General features: G+C 34.9%; 3 protein-coding genes across 12 annotated transcripts in view; 2 read left to right on the top strand and 1 right to left on the bottom strand.

Moving 5' to 3' along the window:
* Positions 1-304, bottom strand: part of LOC125648273 (piezo-type mechanosensitive ion channel component 2-like) — a 101,421-nt gene extending 101,117 nt beyond the window's left edge. For 4 of the 9 annotated variants that reach the window (XM_056155938.1, XM_048875253.2, XM_056155972.1 and 1 more), the window contains exon 1: positions 148-304. The gene's annotated coding sequence lies outside the window, so the exon portion shown is untranslated. The remainder of the gene's footprint in view (positions 1-147) is intronic. The other 5 variants (XM_056155964.1, XM_056155975.1, XM_056155976.1 and 2 more) reach the window with 3 other exon arrangements.
* On the top strand, positions 290-8,920 carry LOC125648283 (uncharacterized). 2 transcript variants are annotated; one of them, XM_056156132.1, is made up of 3 exons: positions 319-427; positions 6,912-7,002; positions 7,959-8,920. In XM_056156132.1, exon 3 carries the CDS (start codon positions 7,961-7,963, stop codon positions 8,522-8,524), a length of 564 nt encoding a protein of 187 aa, XP_056012107.1. In that variant the 5' UTR covers positions 319-427; positions 6,912-7,002; positions 7,959-7,960; the 3' UTR covers positions 8,525-8,920. The 2 variants fall into 2 exon arrangements, with proteins under 2 accessions (XP_048731219.2, XP_056012107.1); XM_048875262.2 differs by lacking the exon at positions 6,912-7,002 and having other exon boundaries at positions 290-427.
* A 2,631-nt stretch (positions 8,921-11,551) lies between these two features.
* On the top strand, positions 11,552-18,198 carry LOC125648298 (zinc finger TRAF-type-containing protein 1-B-like). Its single transcript, XM_048875281.2, has 4 exons — positions 11,552-11,899; positions 13,694-13,932; positions 15,680-15,891; positions 16,172-18,198. The coding sequence occupies exons 1-4, from the start codon at positions 11,696-11,698 to the stop codon at positions 16,552-16,554; spliced, it is 1,038 nt and encodes a 345-aa protein (XP_048731238.2). The 5' UTR covers positions 11,552-11,695; the 3' UTR covers positions 16,555-18,198.
* Positions 18,199-19,602: the final 1,404 nt, after the last annotated feature.

Genomic DNA, 19,602 nt, shown 5'->3' with positions numbered 1-19,602 from the left:
TGAATTAAGGCGGTGGGTAATACACATACTTTAGTGAAATAAAAATGTGACAAATCAAACCAAATCTCGCAGTGACTCTCATGTGACTCAATTTCTCAAGGCTGTGAAAGATATCTTTCAGTCAAGCACGGAATATGCAACCCTTACCTCATACGTAAAGTTTATTCCAATGAATGTCACATCAGCATATTACATTGTTATGTGATTTTGCCTGCAGATGTTCACGCCTTTTGGCATCGCAAACAGCATCATCTGCTTCTGAACAGCGCGCCCTCTATCTATCAAAAGTAAAACCGGAAATGATGATGTTTGAAGCAAGTTTGTTTACACATCGGAAGGCCTCGGATACCAGAAACGCATATCGCATAAACATGCTGGACACTGCAATTTTTTAAAGCTTATCCTATTTAATCGTTGTAACCTGTAGGTAGGTATTCTTAACTGTAGAGTTTTAACTTAAGATGTTAAATTTCAAAGGAAGATGACAGTTGCTGTTGTTTGTATTTTCCACCTCTAGGTAGTACGATATAGGTGCACCTAGACGATCTCACGACCGATCTGGTATTAAAAAAAAAAAAAAAAAAGCGCTGTGCATGGTGAGGGTCTTGCTCATGATGACATCTGGTCAATGTCTCTAGGCAAAATAAAAAAAAACCTATGGAATATGTAAACAGAAATATGGATAGACGACTCTGTATAAGTCAGAATTTACTTTCGACCTCTCTGTACTTGTTCAACTGTTCAGCAGGTTGGGAACACTTCCCCTATAGCGAGATATTCTCGCTAAAACGCGATTATCCCTCTATAGCGAGAATAAATATATCCCGTACAACCGAGAAAAACACCCGCGGAGTACATCTCTTTGTGATTCACGTGAAAAGAAGAAAAAGTGCTAAAATGTCTGATACTTCTGAAAATATATTCAATTCAATTATTTATTGATTCACCAAGCATGTTGGCATACAATCATGTTACACAATATGAGATATATAATGGCAATAAACTAATTACTAACAGTTCATTTATATATATGTAAATACAAGTATATATTTGATATGTACCTGTGATATTAGACTATGTATGCAATTTAGTATTGCATATTACATAAATTAAATGTAGTTATAGCACTCTACTTTTGGTGCGCAATTCAGAACATTCATGTAAAAATTCACAAAACCTTCTAGCATGAACTACATTGACAGGATTGCATAGTACTTTACAATGGTTTTCCTTTGATTTCAGACTGCTTCCCTCTTACGCAACAACTTTGATATGCAATTTCATGACTATGTTGTGAATTTCATAGAAACAATTCGCATCATGTTGAGTGCGTGTCGCACTTATTCAGCATTGCACGGAATTTGCCATTATTTTCAATAAAGACGCCAAAACACCTGTTTATGGTAATATTTATTTCTCGCTAAAGAGGGATAATCGCGTTTTAGCGAGAATATCTCGCTATAGGCAAAGTGTTCCCAACCTGTTCAAGTAAAGTATTCTCCCACAGCGAATACTATATCATATATGACACTAATAAACGTCTTGAGACACATTCTATTTGTTCACACACTGCTTTTCCTAATCTATGTAATGAAGTCCTATTACTTCTGAAGCCGTGGCTTCCGAAATAATTTGGAGGATTTCTTCACAAGAAAGGTCAGACCTTTCCCGTTAGATCTTGTAAGAATTTCTTTAAGCTGTAATATACGTGGTTTCCTATAGGGTCTTTATATGACAACTCATTGAAAAAATTCATAGATACCACAACTCGTCAATTTGACAAATCATAAAATGGACACTTCATAGATATGACAATTTATCAACACGCATCCTAACTAGCTGACAAAAATACATGAATAATAATTTTGTTGTTTTTTTTTTTTACTCATTTAACACGAATGTCAGACACTTCGGCCCAAAAACATTTTGACCCAAAGACACTTTGTCCTATATGACACTTCGGCCCAGATGTTTCGGCCCAAATTTTTTAGACATTTCGGCCCTTTATTTTTTTCTCCGAGACACTTTGGCGCATTTTTTTTTTTTTTTGTTTGGCTTTATATATCACATATAATACAGGGTTTGACATTTACTTTTTTGAGCACTAGACCAATCGGGCTACTTCAAATGAAATTTAATAGACCTGACCTTACATCCACTAGCCCTGACCAACTCTCCAGAAAAAAAAAACCCTGGGGATTTCTTCATATATAAATACCTAATTTAAATGAAGTTTGAAATAAAAAGTATTTAATAGTCTCTAAAAAAAAAAAAAGTCTCGTAATTCAATTTGATGATTTTATTTTCAATTAAATGCATTTTCTGTTTCTTTAAATTCTATCCGGCGCAGAAATTCATGAAGTCCATTTGCTAAAATAAAATGACCTCAACCGTTTTATTTTTTTCTATTTCATAAGCCCTGCTTTGTTTCATCCCAACCTTTTCCTTTTTTTCTGTTCAACGTGAACCAGTCCCTTTAACATTCAAAGTATTTGAATAAATGTCCTAAAACATCAATTCCGACAGTGACTAATATATTAGAACTGAAAATAAAGATTATGTCATCAATCGGTTCAAAATTGCTCGCAAACTCTTAACAGGTAGGGGGGGGGGGAGTTAAGAATAAAATATCTTATGGTTTAAAGTAAAGTTTCTTATTCATCTTTTCAACACGACCAGTCGGACTAGTTTATCGACATTTTACCCGACCGGACCTATCATTTAGTAGACTCGGTCGGTCGGACGTGCCTTAGTGTCAAACCCTGTAATACATTTTTAGCACAACTACTAATGATTACACAACACAATATGTGAATCTTATTTATAATCCACATTTTCCTACCATGTTTTGTGCTTGATAAAGTTGGTGACTAAACCGCTGTTTAAAATGAAAAATTAATCTGGCGTTGACATACACGGGAATAAATCATAAGACCTAAACCTTGAAAATACATAATTTGTCCCATCACACACACTCTCCGGGTATCGAGACAAATATCTGCAATTTATTAAAATCATCAAATATGGATCTAGAATATTTTAACATAATGTGTATATACATGTATTTAACAAAATATTTGACGTATTAGATGAAATAATCTTCCAGATAATATTCGAAATGTTATTTCTGTAGAAAAATTGAGTCGAAATATCTTAAATGCATTTATCCATTGAAGGACTTTTTTGGTGGATGATTAAGACGTGTTCGGGGTCTTAAAATAAATTGAATTTTCATATATTCATTTGTGACAAATGAGAACCCATACATACTTATATATACTATTTTATAATGAAACTTATAGTCTCACCCGACATATTTCATTTTTCTAATAGCAGCTAAGGAATGAATGAAATGACATGGATGTCAAATGGCTTCTCTCAAACTGCTCATAGTTAGCGTTTCATACTTATCTGGGGGTACACAAGGGCGCGTGCCAAACCGTGTGTGTTTTTGTTTAACAATTATAGTGTGTTTAACCAGGTTTCACTTCAATCGTACCGATTGTACACGGTTACAACACAAATGGGTAATCAATATAATGATGAAATGAAACAAAATAACTAAAATTCAAAAGAATTGATTGATGAATATCTTAATTTTACATTCGAGCTAAATTGTTGTTGGGCCAAAGTGTTAATATACAATAATGTTGTTGAAACGTAATTATTGGTGGTATAAGCAAATAAAACAAATGAGTGATCAATATAATGATCAAATGAAAACAAAATACCTAAAAACCAAAGGAATTCATTGATGAATTTTGAAAATCTTTATTTTACATTTGGACTGAAGTGTCACAGAGCCGAACGTCTTTGGGCCGAAGTGTCCAAATTTTTGGGCAGAAATGTCTGGGCCGAAGTGTCTCTGGGCTGAAACGTCCGACTACCTCTAACACAATATTCAATGTTCAATAAGAAATATTATGTGCCAAGATACTATAGATTAAGACCTTGAACTTGGAGTTTTGACTTACTTTTTAAAAAATCCTGACATATTCAATATTTCCTGAACTATTTATTTAAGATAAGGGCTTTGAATCTTCTTTACCCAAGCATGCATGTTTGTGGTAAGTTTGGCTGAAATTAGCCGTGTGGTTCTGGAGGAAAAGTAAAACATGTTTAAAGTTTACAGATGGACATTAGAAAAAAAGTGATCAGCTCAGGTGAGCTAAATATCAGAGAGAGGTCATATATTTATGATGTTGTATCTTAGGACCACCAGCATTCCTCTGTAATAGATAACATACAGTAAAATATCTGTATCTCGAATATGGTTTATCTCGAATACCCCGCTTGAGTCGAAGTCGACCGCCGGTCCTGGCCGTTTTCCCTATATAAATGATTAAAAAAAACTTTTGATATTTCGAACACGGTAATCTCGAATACTCCGCTTATATCGAAGTATTTTCAAGGTCCCATACCCTAAATTCACCTGGTTTATATCGAAGTGCAGTCAATTTTCTGCTCTGCTTACCATACCTGGCGTCGTTAAGTCACACATTCACACCCGCGGCTACATCAATTATAATTAATGACTGCTAATCCACGCTCGCCTTTTCCGAGTAGACCCAGTTCGCATAAATGGTTCAACAGCTTGGGTGATTTGTGAAGTCTTCCAACATTACGGCTTAAGTTCACCGCCAATTATGACCTAACACACCGGATTCCAGGGATTGCGTTTTGAATGACACACGCTCAATCATTAACTTGTGGATTAGATAAACGCACAAAATCGTCGAAGTATGCTTGAAGGTAATGCTCTTAATAATGATAATGCATTTAATAATACACGCTTAGTACTAGTAGAGAGAAAACACGAAAATTTATTTGATAAACATTTAAAAGTTGTTTTTTTTTTAAATCCGTCTTTTTTGTTTCTTACGTGATAGTTCTTTCATTACAACGCAATAGCTACATCCCAGTCGAGCCTGGACATCAGTAAACTTAAAGTAAGCATACAGGCACGATCATCTTAATTTTGAAACACATTGTGAATTCAATTGGATGTTTATATATATTAAAAAAAACGAAATGTTTGTCTTTGAAATTCCACAATATTAATTTCTCAACTTGTATTAAACTATAAGAAACGGCAACAGGTTTTTTTTTTATAATGCAAATCCCATACTATACATCAAATATCTTCCTTAAAAAAAATATCCAAGATCGATTTTGGATATCTCGAACCCCCAGATATCTCGAAGTTTTTTCGAGGTCCCTCGGACTTCGAGATAGAGATATTTTACTGTACATTAAAAAGCATTACATTCACTTAATGAGTTGAACTTATAGATTAAAATATTGAAAAGTCAATTTAGAGGACTGTTACCATATTTAGTCCTCTATGAGCAGGGATTAAGTTGCAGACAGAGAGATATGAGACTGAAAACAATGCCCCCCACCCCCCTCAACTTTCAATCTCGGGGAATTAAAGAATAGCTTATAAACAATTCCAATTTTACTCCATATATTATCTTATGCCTGTACCTTTCCATAATGGCATAATTTGACTTGATTGTGCTATATGGACCAACACTTACATCTACACTGATGAAATAAAGGTATCCAGTAGTATGAATTTTTGTCACACAAGTGACTGTTGCATTTGATTTGATAAAGATTTTTAATGTCTTCTGCCCCCTAAGATGGAAAATTGGGTGTTTTATTGTTTTTAGTCTGTCTATAAGCTGTCTCTTTTTCAACAACTTTGACTTTGGTCATAATATTTATGCTCCTTGAAAAATTCCATGGGAGCATAGTCCCTGTTATGTCTCACAATCACTGTCCATCCGAGCTCATATCTCCTAAAAGGTCAAGGTCACTCAGAATATATACCTTATATAAGTAAATAGTTCTTTATTTCAACAGTTTTTATATACCTGTCAAAGACAGACGTATTATAGTATGGCATCGTCCATCTATCTGTCCAGACCTTGTGGGCAGGATACAGACCGAACCGTAAGCTCCAAGATTTTACAATTTGGTACATTTGATCACCATGATGAGAGGAAGATACCAATTGTTTATCAAGGTCAAAGGTCAAGGTCGCAGTATCACTTCGTAGGAAAACCTAGTTGGAAACCCTTGTGGGCAGGATACAAACCGAACCGTAAGCTCCAGGATTTTACAACTTGGTATATTTGTCACCATGATCAGAGAAAGATGCCTATTGTTTTTCAAGGTCAGAGATCAAATGTCAAGGTCGTAGTGTTACTTAGGAAAACCTTGTAGGCAGGATACAAAACGAACCGTAAGCTCCAGAATATTGCAATTTGGTACATTTGATCACCATGATGAGAGGAAGATGCCTATTGTTTTTGTTTTAAGGTTAGAGGCCAAAGGTCGAGGTCGCAGTATCACTTAGTTGGAAAACCTTGTAGGCAGGATACAAATCAAACCGTAAGCTCCAGGATATTGCAGCTTGGTACATTTGATCACCATGATGTGAGGAAGATGCCTATTGTTTTTCAAGGTTAGAGGCCAAAGGTCGAGGTTGCAGTATCACTTAGTTGGAAAACCTTGTAGGCAGGATACAAATCAAACCGTAAGCTCCATTATTGCAGCTTGAAACATTTGATCACCATGATGCGAGGAAGATGCCTATTGTTTTTGTTTTAAGGTTAGAGGCCAAAGGTCGAGGTCGCAGTATCACTTAGTTGGAAAACCTTGTAGGCAGGATACAAATCAAACTGTAAGCTCCAGGATATTGCAGCTTGGTGCATTTGATCACCATGATGTGAGGAAGATGCCTATTGTTTTTCAAGGTTAGAGGCCAAAGGTTGAGGTTGCAGTATCACTTAGTTGGAAAACCTTGTAGGCAGGATACAAATCAAACCGTAAGCTCCATTATTGCAGCTTGATACATTTGATCACCATGATGCGAGGAAGATGCCTATTGTTTTTGTTTTAAGGTTAGAGGTCAAAGGTCAAGGTTGCAGTATCACAGTAGGAAGACCTTGTAGGCAGAATACAAACCGAACTGGAAGCTCCAAGATATTGCAAGTTGGTACATTTGATCACCATAATGATAGGAAGGTGCCTATTATTTTTCAAGGTCAAAAGTCAAGGTTACAGTTAATCACTTAGTAGGAAAATCTTGTAGGCAGTATCTAGACCAAACTGTTGGGGCTAGGACCATCAAATTTTGTACGCCTTTACTTTATGCCAAGTGGAGGATGCCTATTGTTTCTTAAGGTCAAGGTCATAGTAGCAAGATACATAATGATTCGTTGGGGCAAGGACCATCAAACTTGGTACACATACATCTTATGGCAAGTGAAAATATTACATGAAGAGTACATGATTTGTCTTGTTTTTATGATGCAAAGAAAGTATGTCACACCCTGATGATTGCTGATACAAGTTCTACAAATCATGGTGTAAGAAAAACACCCTATATTAGCTTTTAACAGGTGTATTATGTACTATTGACGGTACTCTTGTTAAACAGGTATTGATCATATATCACACAGATATGTAACAGGCAAATGGCTTTCAGACAAAGGTCACTTAAGGTCATTTTGTAAAGGTCACGGTCACTCAGAACATATACCTTACATATATTTACAAAAAACTTCATATCAACAATATTCCAACAGTTTTTGATTTTTTAGACCAAGGTCTCTCAATGTCATTTTGAAAAGGTCAAGGTCACTCCGAACATGTCTAAAAATGTCTTATTTCAACAGTTTTTTAATAAGTAAGATAATGTGTCACACTAATAAGTAATAGGGAAATGGCTTTCAGACAAAGGTCACTCAAGGTCATTTTGTAAAGGTCAATGTCACTCAACATAAACCTTATATGTGAAAAAACCTTCTTTTCAACAATATTTCAACAGTTATTGATCATTGTATGAGTAATTTCTCATATGAAGTATTTCATTGGTTATATGTATTTCAGAGAGCATCCATCATTGACCATCGATTTTACTGATATTCTTGTTTTTTAATTCACAGATATGGCACGACAGCTAAACACTTCACTTTCCGACCTTCTCTTATGTATTGCGGCTTCATATGTTGCCTATGAGTGGTACAAAGTAAACAGACTGAAGGCATCAGCAGGGATATCAATACAAGCTACTGCTGCTTTTTTTGGAATCTTTCGATTTGCCATGACAAATCCAGAAGGTGGAATAATCTACAGGTGTCACAAATTCCTGTCCTGGTTAGCTGCTGGTGCTGGTGTACCACTGATTGCCATGGACTTTTGTGCTAGATATGGATCATCAATGTTAGCAAACAAAATAGCCATTTTCTTGCTGGCAGTGGTTGTTATGGCAGCATTTCTTCCTCAAAAAACCAAGGAAGTGGCTACTCAGGCAGCAAGCGGATTTTCAATGCTGGTGATCTTAATCTTAAGCTTTATTAACCAGAACTACTTTGGACTTGCCGCCGGAATTACCTATGTCACTGCTGGACTTGCCTTTGGTTCTGATGGATCCATTTTGGGATTTCCAAATGTTGATTGGCTTCACTATGCCCTGATTGTGGGCAATTTTCTTTTCCTTAGGTCTATCTAGTGGTTTTACTTTTAGTTATAATAAAATGTTGTGTGTTCTTGGAATATTACTATTTTTATAATGAATGAAGTCCGTCATACCAGGATGCATATAGCAGCATTATAAGAACAGAGTGATATATAATAAGTATGCTTTATTTAAGAGTGCCATCAATGTCATGCAGCAAGAATATTAGATGGGACAGTGCAATATTAGCCGTTAAGGATGAGTGTAGATTGAAAAAAATTGTATTTGATTAATGATATCAGATTAACCCATTTGAATATTACAATAAATACATTCCAACTATTTTTATTCATCATGATCTGTAAAATGTATACATTAATTTTTTTGCATGCTCAGTTTGGTACTTTGATGTTGTGAAATGAGTTATTTATTAAATTTTCATTCATGTGATCAGATCTAGTTGTGCTACTTTTAAAAGAATAGAAGTGTGATGGTTGATCATCATTGTATGGATGTATTGTGTGGGAAACATTGTACCCATTACAACTTCAAAATGTTTCTGGGTATTACCCCAGTATGGCTTGCAGCTTTGAACACGGACATGGACATGAGTTGAACTGAAAGTTTTCAAATTTTATTTATGACATTTTTAATGTTTACAATGCTTAAATAAGGTATTTCTAATGGTTAACAAATATTTTAATGTCAGTTGTTGAGTTACAAGAGAGATACAGCATTCACAATTCTTTGTTATGTAAACAACATGCATCTTTTTAATGTTATCAACTTCAGAGTACTAATGTATAGAATCAGAGTGGTGTTTAACAACTTCAGAGTACTAATGTGTAGAATCAGAGTGGTGTTTAACAACTTCAGAGTACTAATGTGTAGAATCAGAGTACTAATGTGTAGAATCAGAGTACTAATGTGTAGAATCAGAGTGGTGTTTAACAACTTTAGAGTACTAATATGTAGAATCAGAGTACTAATGTGTAGAACCAGAGTGTAGAATCAGAGTGGTGTTTAACAAAATAATTTCTTGAGTGACTGATCACTAGATATGAATATTTCCTTTTTCCATTTTTATTTAAAATCGAGGCAGCTGTCTATCATGTCTAAAAGCATAGTCTTTTATTTATTGTGAGGAATGGTTGTGTAAAGTGTGGAAAAGTTGTATGTTTTGATGTTGTTGATTTGAGAAAAGTTTTGGGAATTCAAATTTACTAAAAGTTCTTTAGAATTTTTCAGAATCCATTTGATTTACAGTACGACCACTTCTGGCATATATGTTGTGGCAAGGAGCAAAGATAGGGGCTTGGTAGAACATTTACTGGATCCAGCAATGTATCTTCATTTGTAAGGGTTTTTGTGAAGTTTAGGAATCCAGTATAGGTACAGTAACTCAATATTCATTCATCCTGTATTTAGAGTTATCTCCCTTGATATAAATCACTTGACAGTATTGTATATTGATGGTACATCAGTATCTATATGAAATTCCAATATTCATGTTTTAGCATATCTGATTTATATTCTTGTCCAGGACCCAAAACTGGTGTCCCTGTTATATTAATGCACTAGTTGTGAATTGAGGGAGAACCTGATACAAATTCGTTGATGTGTAGAATATATATCTCAGTATGTGTCAATCGGATCACACGCTCGTCCTTTTCCATAACGGGTAAGAAGACTCGGACATGGATCGGCGCAAGGATTGCATCAAATCGATGCATTTCTTCGCCAGAAGCGCGCCTGTGGATGAAGTTAAAAGGCCAGAACCGAATCCCAGTATAATGTGTTATTTATATTTTCAGCACAGATTCAGTTTTGGTATCATTAACGTCTTATTCACTCTAATACATAAACATGTAAGTGGAAAATGATAGATATGTATGATATCTTAAATGCATCTGAAAGCTCGTGTTTCATATTGTAATGTACGACTGTGACGTCATATTTACATTTGTGTACACATGGCAACAGACTCTGATGGGGTCGATCCACATACAAGGTTCATTTGCGGTTACAATCGTACCTACTCGGCTATTTCCATAACCGCAAATGAACCTCGTATGTGGATCCACGCCATCAGAGTCTGTTGCCATGTGTACACAAATGCAATTATGACATCATAAGCGTACATTCCAATATGAAACACGTGCATTCAAATATATCTATTAAGATGTCTAGTGTATTCTACTACTATCATTTTCTACTTTTATGATTATGTATTAGAGTGAATAAGACGTTAATGATACCAAAATTGAATCTGTGCTGAAAATATAAATAGCACATTATACAGGGATTCGGTTCTGGCCTTTTAACCTTATCCACAGGCGCACTTCCAGCGAAGAAATGCGTCGGTTTGATGCAATTCTTGCGCCGATCCACGTCCAAGTCTTCTTACCGGTTACGGGAAAAGATGAGCGCATGATCCGATTGTTGCGGTTACGGAAATAGCCGAGTAGTTACGATTGTGGATGTGTGTGTGGATTTGGATGTGCCACCTCCTAAATTTTAACGTTATGAACTACTTCTTCGGTTTTTTCACGTCAAGATTTTTTAAAGTATTATAATAGTCGTTACTATAATACATTCAACAAATCAAACAAGCTCTGTAGAGATTTTTAACCAATTATCACATGTACAATCTATCAATGGCAAAAGACACACAACACGCACGTATATGACATATCACAGATTAACAAAAGAAAAAATATAGGAACTTTTCATGCAAGTATATATAGATAAGAAGGCATACGATTTAGAGGAAGGATAAAACGCAACACATTTAAACAAAAGTGGATGTCCATAAAAATTCAAACATACAGGCAACATAAAATATCTTTTAATAATTAAAGCACTATATCAAACAGGCGGATAGGTAAATAGTATTCAGAATTAAATATATATATTTATCCCCTCAAGGCAGTAAAAATGAATCTACTGTAAGCCATGTAAAAACAAACAATAAAAGATAAATCAAAAACACCAATTAAAAAGCTGCATAGAAAGAGCAGAAGCAACATATAAAACTACGTATGTCCTGCATGATTTGCTATTGCGTAAGATCCGCGCCATAGTACCGGGTTTTCCCGGAGATTTCCGAATATGGTGCGATAATGTTATGCGATGACCTTTCGTGACATGTGTAGTCATTGGTCGCCTATGACGTCAGCAACATTCGGGATTCGACAACAAAAAAGCTAAACGTAAACAAACGAAATGGCTGACATTCCAGGTCCTTCAACTCTCGTTTTACAAGATGAAAATTGCAACAAAGAAAACCTTGATACCAATTTTGAGCCCGAGAGGAAAAAGATGAAGACAGAAGTTAACCAAAAAGAAAAGGACAATAAATTGGAAGATCGACTAAGTGGGATCCTGTGCTGCGCAGTTTGCCTTGATTTGCCCAGGACTTGTTTTCAGGTACTACCCTAGATTGCATATTGTTAAAATGAACATAACCGCCTTACATTGGGAATACTATTATCAGCGTATGTTTGTGACCGTTGTGCTAAAACATGGCAATTCTTACACATTTCTCGTTGTAAGTGGCAACTCTCAAGTTTACAGCCTGTACATTTTCATGAATGTGTAGATCATGCATATTACTTAATGTGCACCAACGTGTGTGCTAGTATTATGCATTGGATGCATATGGTAAAGGGTTTAATATTTTCGTACTTAACTGCTTAATCAGGTGATTTGTTATACAAATATGCACTGTCTATTGAACAACTGTCAGAAACAGCTGGTGACCTGTTTATAACCTTCGTCTGTCAAGTGCGTGTTGAATCACGTGAGCAGGGTCACAACGTTAGCTGATCAGTGGGCAACTTGCCATACGATACACCTATAAACATATAAATATATCGTTATTACTTTAAAAGAGCTGGCCCTCATATTATAATACATATTAGATTTTACATAATTTACAAAGTCTAATGATGCAGAAACTACTGAGAGGACAGTGTATAGAAAGGGATTTATTATATAATGTTAAACATTGAAAAAAAAGTACAATAAATGACTAGCAGGAGATTGCTGCCTTAACAGGGGTGCGGGTGGTGGTTTTTTTGTTTTTTTTTTAGATTATAACTACAGTGTAGGTAGTGTACTTTTGGTATTTTGCACTCATTTTAAAAAGAGAATAAAAGTTTAACATATCTTCTATACGTACATATATGATGTAAGCTATGTAAACAAATATTGCCGACTGTTTTATAATTATGTCATTCAGATCATGACATATCAGATGCAAAGAAATGAAACAGAGAGATTACACATTATCTGGACTAATTAATTGTCTCAATCCATCTCATATAAAGTACGATGCATATATGTCTGAGAATAGTTAATGATTAAGTTACATTTTCAAAAGAATTGTTATCATATAACAATGAAATGAAAACAGTACAAATTAAAACTTAAATTGTGTTTGTGAAATATCAATGCCCCCTAGAATGGTAGTAAAGTGTATAATGCTATGGGATTAAGCCAATTTTACATGTACCTTAGGGAAGCTAGCCTTGTCAAAGCTTAAATTCTTATGTTAAAAGCAATTTTGAGGATTTGGTAAGTAGGTCAATGGTCAAACATAGTGCCGCTGGAGAGCCCAAGTTATAAGGATTACATCAATTTATTTCAAAACCTTCTCACTTATATCAACCCCCTCCCCACTTGTTATTTTTTAAGCGATATGCCAAAGTATTAATTAGTGGATGTAAGTTAAAAGTCACAGGGTAATCAAACGTAACACTTACTGGTCTATTGAATTGCTCTACTACAAGCTAGATTCAGCCATTAAATAGAAAGGCCTCTCATGCACTTATAGTTCTATTAATTCAAAGGCTTGAATCTTTGATTATCACATGGAGTATGCATCTTCATTCAGATTCTTCAAAGTTTTATGAGTTAAGTTGACTTCATTTAATATTTAACTGCTATATATAGTTTTTACAGTGTATATAAAAGAACATGATGGATACAATCGAGTATATGACTTTGATCTGCATGCATTTAACTTAATTCACTGTGTATGTGAAACATTATGTGCTCCTATGTACATCCACGTGTCTATCTCCAAACGCACCACGTAAACAAGTCAGTTCTTCCCAAAATATACTTGCCCACTGATTAGTTTTCAGTTGTGATATAATAACTTAACTACAGTAAGAATGCTTGAATGACTTTAATGAACAAAGTAAATATTTTTTTCAGTGTACCAATGGACACTTGATGTGTGCAGGGTGTTACAACCACATCCTTGCAGATGCAAGATTAAAGGACGAGACAGCAACCTGTCCCAACTGTCGCTGTGAGATCAACAAGAACCTGTGTACCCGCAACCTGGCAGTGGAGAAGGCAGTATCCGAGCTCCCAAGCCTGTGCCAGTTCTGTGCCTGCCAGTTACCCCGCAATCTAGTGGAACATCACCAGAGGGAGCTCTGTCTAGAGCGGTGAGTCAACATGTATGCTTAACGTAGCTTCTGGCGTATGTTCAGCATACATACGACGTAGTTAAGGTTTGTTTAGGGTCCCTGAGAGAAAACACTCGAGCAGGACTCGTCTAGCAGGCAGACGGCACCTGAGCGGGTGATTTTTGCTCAACTCTTGTTAGTCTGATGTTTTAATAATTGGACAAAACACTTTTATCTTTTGTTCCTGTCCAGGCGTGCTTGGAGTTCATGGGTTCACAGTGTCATTGGAGTTCACCGTTGGAGAAATTATGTTGACCACAGTCACTCAACGTAATTATAGCGGCAAGTATCTTAACCATCTAGATCTTTCCAAGGTCCAAGATCTTTAAATAATTTGCATGCTCTTGTTCAGGTTAACAGGATATAGATATAAATAAAATAAGTTACTATAATCCCCCTTTGTAATTCTGGACATTCTCCCTTCATTCAACTTTAGTTTTGAACATTTGTCTGTTGTCTAAAACCTTGTCAGCTTCTTTAGAATCAGTTTGATGCTGCAAATGTACAATGTACACATTATGCTACACTTTATATGTAAAAAAAGAAAAAGAAAGGGGGGGGGGGGATACACTATATGTTAGAAAACTGAAATGTTCATTTATGAGAATCAGTAATGAGAAGTTGAACTATTAAAAGGTCTCAAAACTAAGATATATAGTTTTAATTTCACAGTAATGCTTCATTGCAAGAATAGTGTAAAGAAGGATCATGATGCATGTGAATAAGGAGTATTGTTAACCATTGCCTGGGAATTCACATAGGGTAAAGGCCTCAGTGACTGAGACATTTTCGGAACTCGGCATTATAAATACATGTACAAGAATGTCTGCTTTAGCAGCCATGACAAAACCCATTTGGGAATCATGGTGAGCAATGTGGTTTCTAGACCCCATACGTAAATAAAAATGGGTAAGATTTCAAGTAAAGAACCTTTTGATGTGGCCAGGTATTGCTAAATTGGGGTTTGTTTTAAATTAATATTAGGGCAGTTGAAATCATTTTCAATGCTGTTTCAAGAAACCCTTGCTGATTGGCCCTATCAAAATGGAAGTTTGGTATTACGTAAGATACAAAAGCCCCCCTTAAAGTAATTGTAACTGTGTTTCTGTCTGTACCTATCTGTCCTTCCTATCTTAGTTTTGTTTTTTAAATGATGTAGTTTTAAACCAAGGACCATCACTGGAGCATACAAGTAAGGTATTATGTTATTGCACACTTGGATCATCCATTAAACAAGGATCCCAAGTCAAGAATGGAAGACATCCCAAACCAAACCTAGCTGTGATTGTAGTCTCCAATAGTGTATGAAGATAGTTTCCATGGTGATGCCCATGAAGAAAAAAACTGCTTGAAGTCTTGCAACAATTTGTGGAAATATTTAAATCCTGGATTTACCATGTGGAGAACAGTGAATTGAAAAACAAAATACAATTCATATTGGTGGATTTACATTTACTGTTGAATGCAATTTATGAAACTTGTTTGGTGATATTGTTATTCCAGAAATGGATATATACTTTATATTTAAGCAAACTTAACAACATGTTAATAACTATGCTATTTCAGGTGGTTTTATTTTTTTTTTTTTTCTTGATTTGTTTATACTCTGGAGATTAACACAGACCACAGGTACGTATGCTAATCGAACACCCCTTCTTTTGCAGACAATGCAAAGATATTCAGCTTTTGATTCCACGTACTCATCCAATAGTTGCTATATTTCTAGGTCCACATGTTGTAAATACTCTAGAATTGGTTGTCCTTGGCAAGGACCCTTTCATGAGTTGGCAGGCCATGAGCAAAGCTGCATCCACCCCAACAAGTCTGGTGATGACATCATGGACTCACTGGGATTGGTAGATAAACAGAAGGAGGAGGAGCTGAGAGTCTACAGCAACCTTTATTATCTTCTGTCCTATGAGAAGGTCACTTTTAATGGTATGTACAGCAACCTTTATTATCTTCTGTCCTATGAGAAGGTCACTTTTAATGATATGTCTTGTTTCTTTTCAAACAGTTTAATGAAACATCTGCCTAAAGTGTATAGACATTTTTGAGATTTTAATCATAACATTTAAATTAAATACAATTTGTGGCAAAACCAGTTCTATCAAGTCATATATATGACAAGCAATACATATTAAGATTTACTTTGAAATTACAATAAGAAGTTTTGAATTATATGCATTTTAAAACATCACATACATTTCTACTCCAGATTTGCAACTGAAACCATACAGAACAGATGATTTCATCACAAAGTTGTACTATGAGACAAGCAGATTCTCTGCATTTAATCATCAATGGGTCATCAAAGCTCGTATCAACAATGACAAACCAACACAGTCAGTTCTTAGGTCCATGTCATACCAACTTGTTCTCAAGGGCAAGATCACAAATCCCATCCAGTTGAAGTTCATTGCACTAAAAGGGCCATATGGCGACATGAAGGTCAATCCAGCAATATACATGTTCGAGTTCTCACCAGAAAATTTAGAGACAGAATATCTCGACCTACCCATTGTGAATTCTTTAGAGTGCAACAAACTGTTAGCTTCCAAAATAATCAATCTTAGACTAATTATGGTTCATTTACAGTAGTAAGGCTCTGTTTAAAATCAGCTTTTACCCATGTACAAGTATCTAATCATGATGATGCTTCTTTAATCTCTGTAATTCATATACAGTGGAGTTTGATTATATGGTGAAGTCAGTACAATTGTTGCATTACGTTGCGTTTAATGTAATATTGAAATCATGTGCTGGTTTAGAAAAGTTTTCAAGAGAAATAAAGTATATAAATGTTGACTTTTTTTATACTCAAAAGTATCTAGTCATCAGAATATTATGATTTTTTAAAGGTAGATTTTTATGTTTATTGTTTTTAAATACATTTTGTTTTATCAATCTTTCGTGCATTTTTAATTAGTTAAAATTATCAGAATTACATGTAGCTTGTAAAATACTTTAAACTGAAATTAAAAGTATCTAATAGTATTACATGTTTACAATACAATTAAACTTTCATTAATGCAGAAAAGTTTATTGGCATTTTTTTGCATTGGTCAGTTTACGTGCACAGCTGTAAATATATTGCACAGGTCATAAAACGGGTAAATTATTTGTATGTTTTCTGTATCCTTGCATCCATGTAAATAGCATTGACCTCTGAAGCATATGTAGTTGATTATTCTCTGCTTTTAAAGTCTCTGTCTTTTCATTGTGAAAATAATGATATACATGTAGCTGTTTTAAGAATGTCCAGCACATTTTTTTTCCATTAAATGATTTGTACATCTTGCTTACATGTGCAATAACGCTGGTATAAAACAGATGTGTTATTGAATCATCTGTACATATATTTTTTTGACACCAATTTCGATAAAGATTGTAAAACGTATCTTGATTAAATTGTGTTTGAAAATAAAAAGAGAAAGAAGTGTGTTACTAGAAGTATTCATTTTAGATAAGTTTCGCTTCGTCTTAATTTTTATAGGAGGTTATTCATAATGTATATATATTTGAAACGTGTAAAGAGAATTCCATTGTTTATTTACTGCCTTTAGATTATTGTTTTAGAACTATGCTGTAGTTTTTGGATAGTCGAGTAATAAAACTGTTGTTTGTTTGTTTGTTATCCTTCCATGTCACTGTATAATGTACTTTTTTTTCATAAGTAACTTTTACAAATTTATCAAAAATAGAATCAATTGATAAATACACCAAAAATCTATAAAATAAAAAAAAAAAATAAAAAAAAATTGGTTTTTGTTTTGCGAGTTGTTTAATAAAACAGACAATTTTTTTGTTGGATTTTAAGGAATTCGATGAGTTAATATTCAAAATATCCTGTGATGTAAATGAATGTTTTAACTATATTAACTTGCCATGTTTTTGTTTGTAGAATAGCATATGATACATGTAGATTATGGAGACAATTGGAATTGGTTTGAATTGATACATTTTTTATTCCCTACATTCCTGTTATAAAGTTACTATCTGTTCCATAAAAATCTAAATGAAAACATAGTTTTAGTGGTAGTAACTTGCATGGAGTAGAACTTTTGTTGACTTAAACACTAAAATTACTATAACTATCAATTTTACTGATAATAATAAGGATGTGAAACATTGGTGGCTTGATTTACATGTGCAGAATTTTTTTGTGTTATTTCGTCTTTATGATATTGTCTCTCCAGTTATGTAACTTACGAAAGCAGTTCAAAATAAAGGAACAGAATGATATCTAAAATGTTGTTAATTTGAGTTGCAGCAAAGGTTTTTACTTCATCTGAGCCAAAGGCTCAAGTGAGCTTTTCTGATCAAAACTTTCTGTTGTCCGTCGATGGCGTTAACTTTTCACATTTTTATCTTCTCCAGAATCACTTCGCCAATTTCAACCAAATTTGGCACAAATCATCCTTGGATAAAAGGGATTTGAATCTGTTCAAATGAAGGGTCATGCCCCCTTCAAAGGGGAGATACTCACAAAAATAGGGTGGGGTCATTTAAAAATCTTCTGAAGAGCCACTGGGCCAGAAAATTTTAAAGTAAATGACAGCTTCCTGACATGTAGTGCAGATTCAAGTTTATTAAAATCATGGCCGGGGGGGGGGGGGGGGGGGGGGGGGGGGGGGTGTTAGACTGAGGCCACAATAGGTGATAATATAATATATAAGGAAAATCTTTAAATAAGGGCTCAGGTGAGTGATGTGGCCCGTGGGCCTCTTCCATTATTACTGCAAATGTTGATGCATCGGATACCAAGAGATGGCATGTACAGAAACAAATGTTTGTCCTTCAGACTTGAGGTAAGCAGTGGACTTGATACGTGACTCAAGGATGATAAACCAAATTCGAATTTTGATCTCTGTGAAACCTCTGCATATACTCAAAATGTTATTATATAGCAGCCTGTACAAGAATATTGTAAGACTAACAATATTAGCAAGTGATTACCTAAGCAGGTAGTTCTAGTATAATTTCTGTGTGATCCACAGCACGGTTTCTTATTTACTACATAATATATCTGAATATTTTTTTAAAGTTTACTCATTGGCAGGTCTAGAGGGGACTGCTAACCTCTTTAGTAGAAATATTATAACATTTCTTGCCATTTTGGGGTGTTCATGCCACAGGCACTTGTTTCTGTAAATGACTTATGACCTCTGTATACTAAGAACATGTTGTTATTAGTATACAGAGGTCATAAGTCATTTACAGAAACAAGTGCCTGTGGTTCATGCCCCTAATCTCCCTTTCGGGCGGAAACGTTATTGACTTAATTAAAGGTCATATGAAACAATTTCTAACAATGGTATTTTACTTTAAAAACATAAAGATGGGTATGAATGAAGGTCAAACAGCGTTTAATAAAACAAATTATTGTCTCTGGATTGATAAGAAATAAAGCTGTAAACTTGTACATAGAATGAATTTGTTACCCGCTTATCGTTCTTGATTATGTGTTTGTGGCGTCACAACGACCCATCGATGTAAACAACGCAATGAAAATAGTGTAGGCCTACCGTTTTGTTCAACGAAATATCTACTGCATTAAACGAATATGGACTAATTTTTGTTTTCTGACGAACTGCCCGATTTTGTGGTTCAACAATATCAGTTTAAACCAGTCAGGAATGATGCACG

Source organism: Ostrea edulis, chromosome 1 (genome assembly GCF_947568905.1).
Source record: "Ostrea edulis chromosome 1, xbOstEdul1.1, whole genome shotgun sequence".
Classification (NCBI taxonomy): domain Eukaryota; kingdom Metazoa; phylum Mollusca; class Bivalvia; order Ostreida; family Ostreidae; genus Ostrea; species Ostrea edulis.
This window is presented reverse-complemented; position numbering and strand designations above follow the sequence as displayed.